At 43.9% G+C, this 14,510-nt stretch overlaps 1 protein-coding gene across 4 annotated transcripts in view; it reads right to left on the bottom strand.

Moving 5' to 3' along the window:
• Positions 1-14,250, bottom strand: part of LOC121533262 (MORC family CW-type zinc finger protein 3) — a 29,105-nt gene extending 14,855 nt beyond the window's left edge. For 2 of the 4 annotated variants that reach the window (XM_041839099.2, XM_041839088.2), the window contains exons 1-11: positions 13,992-14,250; positions 13,761-13,833; positions 8,355-8,487; positions 6,394-6,614; positions 5,492-5,639; positions 4,944-5,106; positions 4,546-4,674; positions 4,216-4,335; positions 3,839-3,942; positions 3,573-3,716; positions 3,235-3,351 (exon numbers count right to left, since the gene is read on the bottom strand). In XM_041839099.2, the coding sequence (XP_041695033.1) occupies positions 3,235-3,351; positions 3,573-3,716; positions 3,839-3,942; positions 4,216-4,335; positions 4,546-4,674; positions 4,944-5,106; positions 5,492-5,639; positions 6,394-6,614; positions 8,355-8,487; positions 13,761-13,833; positions 13,992-14,030 (1,391 nt within the window). In that variant the 5' untranslated portion in view covers positions 14,031-14,250. The remainder of the gene's footprint in view (positions 1-3,234; positions 3,352-3,572; positions 3,717-3,838; positions 3,943-4,215; positions 4,336-4,545; positions 4,675-4,943; positions 5,107-5,491; positions 5,640-6,393; positions 6,615-8,354; positions 8,488-13,760; positions 13,834-13,991) is intronic. The other 2 variants (XM_041839096.2, XM_041839080.2) reach the window with 1 other exon arrangement.
• Between the last annotated feature and the right edge of the window lie 260 nt (positions 14,251-14,510).

Genomic DNA, 14,510 nt, shown 5'->3' on the forward strand with positions numbered 1-14,510 from the left:
TGAAGAAATAGCCTAATAGTTTATCAACATTTTTAAACATTCTTTATCAACATTTTAAACATTCTGATCTGTTGCATCAGCCTCATTGCTTTAAAAATATTTTTTGATGCGAATGGTTGTATTAATTTGGTATCTATCGCATCCCACAACTGTCCCAGACTATGTTTGGAATATTTAATTCTCGCACAGAAGGACAAGTTGACCAATAGAATATGGGGATAGTAGATTGACATAGGCTACTGCTTTTGCTGTTCGTTAGGCCTACTCATCTTGTTGGCTGATGAAAAGTAAATGTGGACAGTTCTTCTAACATCTTCAATATACGCCTCGGAATTCACTTGTAGCCTACTTCGGAGCTGAGATAGATGCCTGTGAGAACCCAATCATAATTTAGATATCTGAGAGAGCCATGTGAGTGAGAGGTGCTTTGGAACATGCAGCTGGGAGAAGGGAATTCTAATTATTATATTGCGGCCGGTGGATATTTTTAGGGGCATTACGGCCACACTAGGGGGACGGCATTACGGCCCACCGGGAAATTCAAGGCATTACCAACTGCTGGTCAAATTGTGAATGAGAGACTGATGAAGTGTGTGCAGCTTGTGCTAAAAACAAATCAGAGCTCATGCCTTTCATGCAACGTTTTTCAAATCATCATTAGTCCCATCATGCAGCCTTAGAATGTATTAAAAATCTAAACATATAACCCAACGTTTGTATCACAACTAAAGTTGCATAAATAACTCTAAATTAAGCATATAGGAGGACCTGTTTCTTTGTTAAGAACACATTTCCTTCATATTGTGTTTCTTTAGACCTGTCTGAGATAAATAATGGATTTATTATGATGGAGTTGGCTATATTAAATTGATTTATTAGACTTTGAAAAATGTATATGTTCCAAAGGTCAGCATCAGTGGCTTGTAGGCTATGCGTGGAAGCCAGGAGATGCTAAATGTGTTTTTGTTAATTAACTGTATATTACTGTGAGACCGGCAGTTATTTGCTTGACAATCACTGGCTAAGTGTGCCTGGAATTCTAAATAAATCATAGACAGTGACACCAGCAAAGCACCCCCACACCATAACACCACCTCCTCCATGGTTTACGGTTGGAAATACACATGCGGAGATCATCCGTTCACCCACACCGCGTCTCACAAAGACACAGCGTTTGGAACTGGAAATCTCACATTTTGACTCCAGACCAAAGGACAAATTTCCACCGGTCTGATGTCCATTGCTCGTGTTTCTTGGCCCAAGCAAGTTTCTTCTTATTGGTGTCCTTCAGTAGTGGTTTCTTTGCAGCAAATCGACCATGAAGGCCTAATTCACACAGTCTCCTCTGAACAGTTGATGTTGAGATGTGTCTGTTACTTGAACTCTGTGAAGCATTTACTTGGGCTGCAATTTCTGAGGCTGGTAACTCTAATGAACTTATCCTCTGCAGCAGAGGTAACTCTGGGTTTTCCTTTCCTGTGGCAGTCCTCATGAGAACCAGTTTCATCATAGCACTTGATGGTTTTTGCGACTGCACTTGAAGAAACTTTCAAAGTTCTTGATATTTTCCATATTGAATGACCTTCATGTCTTAAAGTAATGATGGACTGTCGTTTCTCTTTGCTTATTTGAGCTGTTCTTGCCATAATATGGACTTGGTCTTTTACCAAATAGGGCTATCTTCTGTATACCACCCCTACCTTGTTACAACACAAGTGATTGGCTCAAACGTATTAAGAAGGAAAGAAATTCCACAAATTGACTTTTAACAAGGCACACCTGTTAATTGAAATGCATTCCAGGTGACTAACTCATGAAGCTGGTTGAGAGAATGCCAAGTGAGGCTGGCCCTCACTACATATTTGTCGCCAAACCCACTGGCTCCAGGCCATCTATAAATCACTGCTAGGCAAATCCCCATCTTATCTTACCTCACTGGTCACCATAGCAACACCCACCCGTTGTCTGCGCTCCAGCAGGTATATCTCACTGGTCATCCCCAAAGCCAACACCTCCTTTGGCCGCCATTTCTTCCAGTTCTCTGCTGCCAATGACTGGAACGAACTGCAAAAATCTCTGAATCTGGAGACTCTTATCTCCCTCACTAACTTTAAGCGTCAGTTGTCAGAGCAGCTTACCGATCACTGCACCTGCACACAGCCATTCTGAAATTAGCCCATCCAACTACCTCATCCCCATATTGTTATTTATTTTGCTAATTTGCACCCCAGTATCTATTTGCGCATCATCTTTTGCACATCTATCATTCCAGTGTTAATACAAAATTATAACTATTTTGCACTATGGCCTATTTATTGCCTTACCTCCATAATTTACTACATTTGCAAACACTGTAAAAAAATAATGTAACTCTGTGTTGTTTTTATCGCACTGCTTTGCTTTATCTTGGCCAGGTCGCAGTTGTAAATGAGAACTTGTTTTCAACTGGCTTACCTGGTTAAATAAAGGTGAAATAAAAATAAATAAAAAGAGTGTGCAAAGCTGTCATCAAGGCAAAGGGTGGCTACTTGAAGAATCTAAAATCTAAAATATATTTTAATTTCTTTAACACTTTTTTGGTTACTACATGATTCCTTACGTGTTATTTCATAGTTTTGATGTCTTCACTATTATTCTACAATGTAGAAAATAGTAAAAATAAAGAAAAACCCTTGAACGAGTAGGTGTTCTAAAACTTTTGACCGGTACTGTATCCAACGCGGGATCACGCTGTTTTTATGTCTGCTATGAAAGTGAACTGTGCTTGCATGTGATCAGGGGTGTATTCATTCCGCCGATTCTGTTGAAAAAACGTTTCTTAAAATGGAAGCAAACGGAACGAAACGGGGATAAAAATACTTGAATTTGTCCAATAGAAATTCACATTTGCAACTGTTGGGACTAATGATTACTCCCTAGATCAGCTAGATGCAGGCAAGAGTCTGCAAGGCGGTATTAAATGTGTCACTGTCTGTCACCTTGATTACTCAAAATTCTTGTAGGTTGTAGCAACCTCATGATGTGTATAGGGAACATGTGAGTACAACTTGTTTATTCATCAAAACTCCAGTGCTTTTGTGCCAACGCCAGCAAGTGCGGCGATAATTGTGATAGTGAAAAAAGCAAATATATTTCTGACACACCCCTGAAACTATAGCGCTACTGCCTGCGCTTAGATTTAACATTGCGTTAGGTTTGTTAAAATAGAGCTCTCTCACTCTCACTCTCACTCACCTGAGCATGGTGTTGGGGTTCTGGCTGCAGTTCCAGTGTTCAGGGATGGAGCTGTAGTGGCCTTGTGGGACACGCCTCCACTTCAGACAGTCCTCACACTGCAGCCACACTGGACTCCTACACACATGTACAAAAACATGCACACATACAGAAACACACCAGGCACATTTTGTTATAGGCACACAAGTTAAACAAAACACACACTGTTCATTTCCTGTTTCTTAACCACAAGCCATCCATGTTAGCCCTGTACTTGCACTGTGATGTCATGGGAAGATTTGACACTGTAGCAACAATCATCCAAAAATAAGTCAAACTAAACAAACATAAAAACTCACTCCTCCTCCTCCTCCTCTTCCTCCTCCTCATCGTCCTCTTCATTCCTCTTCTCCGCTGCCAGGAACTCTCGTTCTCTCGCCCTTTTCTCCATCATCTCATTCCAGTAGTCGTTGAGCTTCAGCCCCAGGGAAGACAGGGTTAACCTGTGTTTCAAACCACACAAATACAGCGAGGAGGTTCACATCCAGAACTAAAAATAGCATGTAAATCTGATAATCTGCTCATCTGATTCGTGATAACACTGATTAATTTGTGTGTGTCGTACCTGTACTCTTTGGTGTATTCAAAGTCTTGCTTGTTGTGAGCCGGCTTCAGGAAGTTGCACTCAATGACCCCAATAACCCCGACCCCTGCCCTCTGACCTGACGACTGAAACAGGGAGAGGAAGAAAAAAGAAGAGAGAGAAATAGAGGTAAAGGAAAAGTAGAGGGAGAGGTGGGAAGAGAGTGCGGTAAATATAGGAGTGAGAGATGTAGAAAGAGATGGAGATTTAGAGGGAGAGAGAAGAGAGAGAGCACAGTATTGTCTATAACTAAATGTATTACACCAAACCGTTACGCAATATCTCATATCATATATCTTGTTTGTGGCCCCAGCTGTTGACAGATAAACTCAACATTACAGTCTTTAATTAATCTGTACCTTGATCTGGTAGCCAACCTTCTCATAGGACTTGATGAGGCGGTTCTTGTGGTACATCATGATGCCATAGTGGTCTCTGTTCTTACGGTTGAACCCAAAGGTGACCTTAACCCTGTCTTTCTGATAGAAATGGTTAAGGTTAAGTTAAGTTACGTTTTCTGGGCGTATGCCGAGACTGAAGCCTGTACAAGTGACCACAGTACTTTGCATCGTCAATATGTAAGTTAAGTTAGGTTAAGGTAGGTTAAGTTCTATTACTTTGATAAAAACAATAATTGTTTTTGGATAGAAATGAATGGACAAACAGATTCTAGTTCTAGAGAAGGATACATTGAATTGGGGTTTATAAACGTCGTTCTCGATCTGCGACAGGCTCTTGGCGACCAGCTTGGTCTGAACCTTCTTCTGTCGCAGGATGATCTGAGTCCGAGGCTTCAGGTACAAGATGCTGAGGTAGGCCTGTGTGGAAAGTGAGAGAGTGTGAATTAATGAGACTTTAAGAGAGTGTGAGGAGGGGACTTCCTGTTCAGAATCCTATTAAAACCATCAGATCTTCTCACCTTCCTTTATCACTCTGTATGGCTATGCTGCATTCAAGGTCACAATCCTCTGGTGAATAGAGTTGCAACGTGACTGAAAGGTTTACAGTGAACTTTCTCTTAACCATCCTAACCTGTATCTCATCACTCACTCATCACTCACTCTCATTGTAACACATCATCACTCACTCTCAGGGAGTAGTCCATCTCTGGGATGGTGTGGTCAGTCCTCTGCGGTCCAGGGAAGCTCTTCTTCCTGCCTCTAGTCTTGGTCTCCTCTGAGTGGATCTCTGGCATCCGGATGTCAAATTCATCTGTCTCGAAATCCAGCTCCGGCTTACCATCTTTGTTCCTGTAAGTGATATTGTAGAACTCATTACTCGTGTCAACTTCCTTCTTCATAGAATGATAAAATACCCCACTTATCTGTAATTAATCTTTAATGGGCCACTGATCCCTTCTGCTTTCAGAGAGATCCCCAAAACTGTGTCATTATTAACAAATAAGCAGAATGTGTTTGTGTGTAGCAGTTTTGCTTCCGTCCCTCTCCTTGCCCCAACCTGGGCTCGAATCAGGGATCCTTTGAACATATCGAACACAACAGTCACCCTCGAAGCAAGGGAAACAACTACATCAAGGTCTCAGAGCGAGTGACGTCACCGATGGAAACGCTACTAGCGCGCACCGCTAACTAGCTAGCCATCTCACATCGGTTACGTGTGTGTGTGTATCCTGACCTGCGTATGTTCCAGATGAGGATCTTGGTGCCCTTCTTGGAGAGGATGGAGTCAAAGTGCTTCAGCAGCTCCTGCTGTGTGTGGATCAGAGAGTGGGTCAGGATGGCATTCAGACTGGCCTCAGAGTCCTCAGTCACTACCAGCACCTGTAAGACATAGTTAAGGAGAGCAACCAGGATACACACACAGGCAAGCACACGGACGCACGGACGCACACACACAGTTTTCTTTCAATCTTTCTAACACACATGCGTGTACTCTTGTCTTCCTCTTCCTCTCTGTCTCTCCTCCTCTCTGTCTCTCCTCCTCTCTGTCTCTCCTCCTCTCTGTCTCTCTGTCTCTCCTCCTCTCTGTCTCTCTGTCTCTCCTCCTCTCTGTCTCTCCTCCTCTCTGTCTCTCTGTCTTTCCTCCTCACTGTCTCTCCTCCTCTCTGTCTCTCCTCCTCTCTGTCTCTCCTCCTCTCTGTCTCTCCTCCTCTCTGTCTCTCCTCCTCTCTGTCTCTCTTCCTCTCTGTCTCTCCTCCTCTCTGTCTCTCTGTCTCTCCTCCTCTCTGTCTCTCCTCCTCTCTGTCTCTCCTCCTCTCTGTCTCTCTGTCTCTCCTCCTCTCTGTATCTCTTCCTCTCTGTCTCTCCTCCTCTCTGTCTCTCTTCCTCTCTGTCTCTCCTCCTCTCTGTCTCTCCTCCTCTCTGTCTCTCTTCCTCTCTGTCTCTCTTCCTCTCTGTCTCTCTGTCTCTCCTCCTCTCTGTCTCTCTCCGTCTCTCCTCCTCTCTGTCTCTCTCCCTCTGTCTCTCTTCCTCTCTCTCAAATTCAATTGCTTTATTGGCATGACAAACATTTTAGGAAACATTTCCAAAGCATCCGTGATACTGCATTGGGTCCTATCTCTCTCTGTGTAAGGATATTGGTCTGTTGGTTGAAGGGCACTATGGGGACGATGACAGCCTGTGCCTTTATAGCCTGTAGGTAGCTCTGAGACAGCATGCCGACAGTCAGACAGCCTCCGTTCTTAGTGAAGATCAGAGCGTCACGACCCAGACGCATGGAGCCAGACTTAAAGCCATTTCCATAGACACCGATGGCCAGGTGGCTGCCCTTACCAGTACCTTTCTCTGTGAAACCAAAACTGAACAGACAAAGAGAAAGAGTGGGGTGAGATTGCAGCGTTAGTTGGAGAGGTGTGTCTGTACTTGTGTGTAAGTGAGAGAAGTGGGTCTGTATTTGTGTGCAGAGAGATAGTTTGTGTGTAGGATGTGTGTGTGTGTGTGTGTATGTGTGAATGAGGGGGAGAAAGAGGCCGATTGTGTGTTCACATATGTTTACGTGAGAGAGAGGGGGAGAGTAAGCATGAGTGAGAGAAAGAGGGAGAGTGGGAATGAGTGAGTGAGAGAGTGAGTGAGGGAGAGTGGACATGAGTGAGAGAGAGAGGGCGAGTGAGAGAGAGAGGGAGAGTGGTGAGGCGGAGGAGAGGGGAGGTGGGCATGAAGTGAGAGAGAGGAGGAGAGAAGAGGTGGAGTGAAAGAGAGAGGGAGAGTGGGCGTGAGTGAGAGAGAGAGAGAGAGAGAGTAGAGAGAGAGAGAGAGAGAGAGAGAGAGAGAGAGTGGGCGGGAGTGAGAGAGAGAGAGAGAGTGAGTGAGAGAGAGAGAGAGAGTGGGTGAGAGAGAGAGAGAGGCAGAGAGAGAGAGAGAGAGAGAGAGAGAGAGAGAGAGAGAGAGAGAGAGAGAGAGAGAGAGAGAGAGAGAGAGAGAGAGAGAGAGAGAGAGAGAGAGAGAGAGAGAGAGAGAGAGAGAGAGAGAGAGAGAGAGAGAGAGAGAGAGAGAGAGAGAGAGAGAGAGAGAGAGGGAGAGTGGGCGTGAGTGAGAGAGAGAGAGAGGGAGAGTGGGCGTGAGTGAAAGAGGGAGGGAGAGTGGGCGTGAGTGAGAGAGAGAGAGGGAGAGGGCATGAGGGAGAGTGGACATGAGTGAGAGAGGGAGAGTGGACATGTGGGAGAGTGGGCGTGAGTTAGAGAGAGAGAGGGAGAGTAGGCATGAGTGAGAGAGAGGAGGAGAGTGGGTGTGAGTGAGAGAGGGAGCGAGAGAGAGGAGAGAGAGAGAGAGAGAGAGAGAGAGAGAGAGAGAGAGAGAGAGAGAGAGAGAGAGAGAGAGAGAGAGAGAGAGAGAGAGGGGGGGGGAGAGTGGGCGTGAGAGAGAGGGAGAGTGGACATGAATGAGAGAGTGAGAGAGAAGGGGAGAGTGGGCGTGAGTTAGAGAGAGAGAGAGGGAGGGAGTGGGCGCGAGAGTGAGAGAGAGAGGGAGAGTGGGCATGAGTGAGAGAGAGAGAGAGAGGGGGAGAGTGGGCGTGAGTGAGAGAGGGAGAGTGGGAATGAGTGAGAGAGAGAGAGAGAGAGAGAGAGAGAGAGAGAGAGAGAGAGAGAGAGAGAGAGAGAGAGAGAGGGAGGGAGAGTGGGCGTGAGTGGAGAGAGAGGGAGAGTGGGCATGAATGAGAGAGAAGGGAGTATGGGCATGAGTGAGAAAAAAGAAGGGTGTGAAAGAAAGACAAAATTGACCGCTATCTCTGTTGTTTATGTATGGGTAATTACAGTATAACAGTTCACATAGCAGTGTGTGTGTGTGTGTGTGTGTGTGTGTGGAGGCTGCAACATGGATGATCAAACAGTTGTGTGTGTATAATATAATATAATATGCCATTTAGCAGATGCTTTTATCCAAAGCGACTTACAGTCATGTGTGCATACATTTTTACGTATGGGTGGTCCCGGGGATCGAACCCACTACCCTGGCGTTACAAGCACCATGCTCTACCAATTGAGCTACAGAGGACCATGTGTGTATGTGTGTACCCAACCGTACGTATGTGTGTTTCTCACCTGAGCATCTTGTGCAGTTTGCTGGGGGTCATACCGCTGCCGTTGTCAGTGAAGGCCAGACAAAGCTGCTGCTGCTCCTCCACCACATCTATCCAGATCTGCCTGGCTGTCACGCCCGGGTCTGATGCATTATCTACACAGCACAAAGTCACTCAGTCAATCAATGCATCTATAAGGCCCTTTTACATGAAAAACTGTTGTAAAAACTGTTGTAGAACAAGTTGTAAAAGTCACACAATGCTTCACAGTAACCCTGTCTAGACATGGGGTGTACTGTAATTATTAAAATCAGTTGACCAATTTATCCTGAGGCAGGGGTCTTAATTATGTAAAAGTGGTCTCTTGTGACAGACTAGCACACATGAGATTAGGCCAAGATTAACTGGACTGGTTTGAACAGATGTTTTTTCGGACCAAATATCTTGCTTCGTTGAAAAATAGCCTGGGGTTTCCCAAACTCTGTCCTGCGTTTTATATCATATTGTACAACAGATGAGGAAACTAACACTGTAAAAGTGTTAAAAAACTTGATATGTGTTATTTCCTGATAGTTGCTGGTTGAAAATATAATCTACACAGGACCTTCTAATCAGCAGGTTTGCATGGGCGGGAGTTTCGGCTTTCCATGGTGACATCACCATGCGGTAAATTGGTTAATAGACCAATAACAAATTGTGCTCCAAATCTCTCTGCCAATAACAGCTAGTTTCCCCTCCCCACTCCCAGACAGTCCTAGCAACATGATTATTATTTTGCCCATTTTATTGGAACTCTATTACAGTAAGGTACTTAACTGTTACCCAGAAATGAGTTGATATTGATATAAAAACAGCTGCTTTGGGCCTTTAACCTCTTAAGGATCCGACCCTTTTTTTTAACATTTTCACCTAAAATGACAAACCCAAATCTACCTGCCTGTAGCTCAGGACCTGAAGCAAGGATGTGCATAATCTTGATACCATTTGAAAGGAAACACTTTGAAGTTTGTGGAAATGTGAAATTAATGTAGGAGAATATAACACATTAGATCTGGTAAAATATAATACAAACCAAAAAACATGCGTTTTCTATTTATTTTTTTGCTCCATCATCTTTGAAATGCAAAAGAAAGGCCACAATATAATATTGCAGTTTAGGCGCAATTTTGGCCACTAGATGGTAGCAGTGTGTGTGCAAAGTTTCAGATTGATCCAGTGAAGCATTGCAATACTGGACTATTTTGTATCAAGTCTGCCCAAATGTGCCAAATTGGTCAATTAATTCATTTTCAAGTACATAACTATAGAGAACATACAAAAATGATATGGTAATACAAAATGTAAATTTACACACTCCCAGGAATGTCATACATGATGGATCATTAGCTTATACACTAACTTTCACACATCTAGCGGGGTGGGTGTGGAGCCAGAGACAGCAAGGGTTCAAACTGTAGAACCCAGTTCCTACATTTGAATATAAAAACAGATTTTATCAAACAAAACTATGCTACATTTTATCTCTGGGACCCTAAGGATGACAAAACAGAACAAGATTACTGAATGTAAGTACATTATTTACCTTCAGAGGTGAATGTATCAAACCAGTTGCCGTGATAAGTTTTTGGTTGTTGTGCGCTCTCCTCAAGCAATAGCATGGTATTTTTTCACTGTAATAGCTACTGTAAATTGGACAGTGCAGTTAGATTAACAATAATTTAAGCTTTCTGCCCATATAAGACATGTCTATGTCCTGGAAAGTTAGCTGTTACTTACAACAGTCATGTTAATCACATTAGCGCACGTTAGCTCAATCGTCCCATATACGGGACACCGATCCCGTAGAGGTTAAACAAAGTTACAACACAATGGGCTTGTTTGAGTCGAGGAGTGAAGTTGGGGGAGGTGCATCTACGACAGCCGAAAGCCGGACATGGATGTGGTTTTCCAGCAGGAAGGCTCAGTGCAACATGGCAGTGTTGCCATTGTTTATAAAGGTTTCTTTGTAATGTCAAAATAAACATGTCTCCAACCCCCATATCACACACTCACAAGCTGTAAATATATGTGTGTACATTGTACTATCAATTGGTGAAAGAGAGCCTCAAATATCACATTCAATTATACATGAATCGCAGAAAAGTTTGTTTGGTCACGTTCACGTGTGTCAAACAAAAACACCCTAATGATTTGTTGACAGCCTCCCACAATGCAGGGATGGCTGCAGGATGAAGTTGGTGAAGAGGAACTGCAGAAATGTGCAGTCGACTGCAGTCAAAACTTCATTAACGTTGATCACATGGTTTTTGTAAAGTTCATGCAGTCGTCATGTAGGTGCAAGTCGGACAATTTTTATCCCCATAATGCAACACACTTTGTAAGGCTTGAACGCTCCCAGTATGTATCTTCAGTGCTTGACTTGGACTAAAATAGGTGCTGGTACTCATGTTGGGTGAAAGTAATGTTTATATTTAGGTGCAGGAGGTCCACAATACTTTTGAGCTAATATTCTGTAAGAGGAACAGGAGCTCAAGCAGGAGAAAATGTGAGGTGCCGGTACTCAGCTAAGGTGAGCTCCTGCCCAAGTCAAGCACTGCATATCTTAACCAAATGCAAGTCTACAGTGTGCACCACACTCAGGGTTATTCCAAGTATGCAAATCGCAGGCTTTCACAAATTTGAAGGTGACCAACAGACAATGCACACGGCACGAACCAACTGGTCTATTCCAACCAATGATCATGCACACATAGCTGCAGGAAGTAGTTTGGGGGTGGGGGTGCTGCAGATTGTCCTCTAATACAGGACTATTAAAGTCCTGTATTAGAGGACTACTATATATATATATATATATATATATATATATATATATACAGTGAGGGAAAAAATATTTGATACCCTGCTGATTTTGTACGTTTGCCCACTGACAAAGAAATGATCAGTCTATAATTTTAATGGTAAGTATATTTGAACAGTGAGAGACAGAATAACAACAACAAAATCCAGAAAAACGCATGTCAAAAATGTTATAAATTGATTTGCATTTTAATGAGGGAAATAAGTATTTGACCCCCTCTCAATCAGGAAGATTTCTGGCTCCCAGGTGTCTTTTATACAGGTAACGAGCTGAGATTAGGAGCACACTCTTAAAGGGAGTGCTCCTAATCTCAGCTTGTTACCTGTATAAAAGACAACTGTCCACAGAAGCAATCAATCAATCAGATTCCAAACTCTCTACCATGGCCAAGACCAAAGAGCTCTCCAAGGATGTCAGGGAAAGATTGTAGACCTACACAAGGCTGGAATGGGCTACAAGACCATCGCCAAGCAGCTTGGTGAGAAGGTGACAACAGTTGGTGCGATTATTCGCAAATGGAAGAAACACAAAATAACTGTCAATCTCCCTCTGCCTGGGGCTCCATGCAAGATCTCACCTCGTGGAGTTGCAATGATGATGAGAACGGTGAGGAATCAGCCCAGAACTACACGGGAGGATCTTGTCAAGTATCTCAAGGCAGCTGGGACCATAGTCACCAAGAAAACAATTGGTAACACACTACGCCGTGAAGGAATGAAATCCTGCAGCGCCCGCAAGGTCCCCCTGCTCAAGAAAACACATATACAGGCCCGTCTGAAGTTTGCCAATGACTATCTGAATGATTCAGAGGAGAACTGGGTGAAAGTGTTGTGGTCAGATGAGACCAAAATCGAGCTCTTTGGCATCAACTCAACTCGCCATGTTTGGAGGAGGAGGAATGCTGCCTATGTCCCCAAGATCACCATCCCCACCGTCAAACATGAAGGTGGAAACATTATGCTTTGGGGTGTTTTTCTGCTAAGGGGACAGGACAACTTCACCGCATCAAAGGGACGATGGACGGGGCCATGTACCGTCAAATCTTGGGTGAGAACCTCCTTCCCTCAGCCAGGGCATTGAAAATGGGTCGTGGATGGGTATTCCAGCATGACAATGACCCAAAACACACGGCCAAGGCAACAAAGGAGTGGCTCAAGAAGAAGCACATTAAGGTCCTGGAGTGGCCTAGCCAGTCTCCAGACCTTAATCCCATAGAAAATCTGTGGAGGGAGCTGAAGGTTCAAGTTGCCAAACGTCAGCCTCGAAACCTTAATGTCTTGGAGAAGATCTGCAAAGAGGAGTGGAACAAAATCCCTCCTGAGATGTGTGCAAACCTGGTGGCCAACTACAAGAAACATCTGACCTCCTGGGGCGGCAGGTAGCTTAGTGGTTAAGAGCGTTGTGCCAGTAACCGAAAGGTCGCTGGTTCTAATCCCCGAGCCGACTAGGTGAAAAAAACCTGTCGATGTGCCCTTGAGCAAGGCACTTAACCCTAATTGCTCTGGATAAGAGCGTCTGCTAAATGACCAATTTATTTTTATTTATTTACCTCTGTGATTGCCAACAAGGGTTTTGCCACCAAGTACTAAGTCATGTTTTGCAGAGGGGTCAAATACTTATTTCCCTCATTAAAATGCAAATCAATTTATAACATTTTTGACATGCGTTTCTCTGGATTGTTTTGTTGTTATTCTGTCTCTCACTGTTCAAATAAACCTACCATTAGAATTATAGACTGATCATGTCTTTGTCAGTGGGCAAACGTACAAAATCAGCAGGGGATCAAATACTTTTTTCCCTCACTGTATTATTATTTTCATTTTATTCAAATTTTTCAGGGGGTGCTGTGCACCCCTTGTTCCAGGGGCAATGCCTGCATAGAGTGGAGGCTTCTCAGCTCTGACCATTTTAAACATATCTACCGAATTTAGATGAAAATAAAAAACGGACATGAATATAAAACATATTTTACCCGCATTGCAAGGGTGTTACTGCGTTGATATCAATGAGGATCTAAATTCCACCTAAAAAAAAAAACTTGGTAGCGCAAGAAAAATATTTTCTGTATGCCTGGCAAGCGGCGTCACAATATAGTTACTGTAGGCATAATGACGGCCTACCCCAGCCAAACCCGGACGACGCTGGGCCAATTGTGCGCCAACCTATGGGACTCCCAATCACGGTTCGGATTGTGATACAGCCTGGAATCGAACCTATAGTGACGCCTCTAGCACCTTAGACCGCTGCGCCACTCGGGAGGGGCACTTCATTTGATTATAATTAGGGCACTTCATTTGATTATAATTACATGTTACAACTAAAGTATAACTAAAGTTAAGTATAACGTATACTGTCACATGCGATGAGAAAAGAACAGGTGGATGACAGACTGTCGATGAAGAGCGGGCAACACACACACACACACACACAGACAAGGCGTCTATTGTATTTTATTACGCGGCAGCCATGCCACCAGTAAGTTTTTACGCACCAACATTTGCAACTTTCCTGCCTTCAGCGGAAGGGGAAATGAAAACACAGAATATCAAAATGAAAGTTGACTGTTATTACCTATTAGTTCTGCAACTGCGCTGAAAGGCCACGTATGACTTGTTGAATTACTATTCAGGAAGGACGGACTCATCTGCAAAAAAACAACAACTTCGATATTTACAATTTTCCTTTATAATAAAAGCAAAACGTCAACAACCTATCTAGCATATAAGAACGAATGCAAATGACTAACGAAATAGCTTTAAACCCGTTTTTGTACAATAAATAACTTATTAGAAAAATACATACGGAACTGAGGCGAATCCCATGCTCGCTAAGCCTCGCCATGTTTTTACAGTGAAAGCCACTTGCAGGCAAACGACACCCACGTCAAAGACAGTACAGAGTTTAAACTGTGCCTACGTAGTAAGTAGCGACAGGCCGCGCGCACAGGTCTGTCTAGCCGCGTTCACGGCCCTGTCGGAACTAGGAAACTGAAATGCCCGACTTGCTAACTGGTTGTAGCCTCGTTATACACGTGCCGCGTTCAACCAGTTAGCAAGTCGGACATGTAAGAGTTTCCTGGTTCCGACTAGGACGTGAACGCGGCATCTGTTCAGCCCTCTGGGGGAGGTCGTACCACAGTCATAAACCCCCCCCATTTCTAAAATGTATTACAAACGCTAACCGTAACCACACTGCTAACCCCCTAGTGGTGCACGACTCCAGGGTTTTTGGATTCGACTCTTGCTCGACTCCCAAACACGCTGAAACGGATGCGCACACACCACTACATCTGCGTTATAGAGACTAACATGAGCATGATGC

This window comes from Coregonus clupeaformis, chromosome 2 (assembly GCF_020615455.1).
Source record: "Coregonus clupeaformis isolate EN_2021a chromosome 2, ASM2061545v1, whole genome shotgun sequence".
In the NCBI taxonomy this organism is placed as follows: Eukaryota; Metazoa; Chordata; class Actinopteri; order Salmoniformes; family Salmonidae; genus Coregonus; species Coregonus clupeaformis.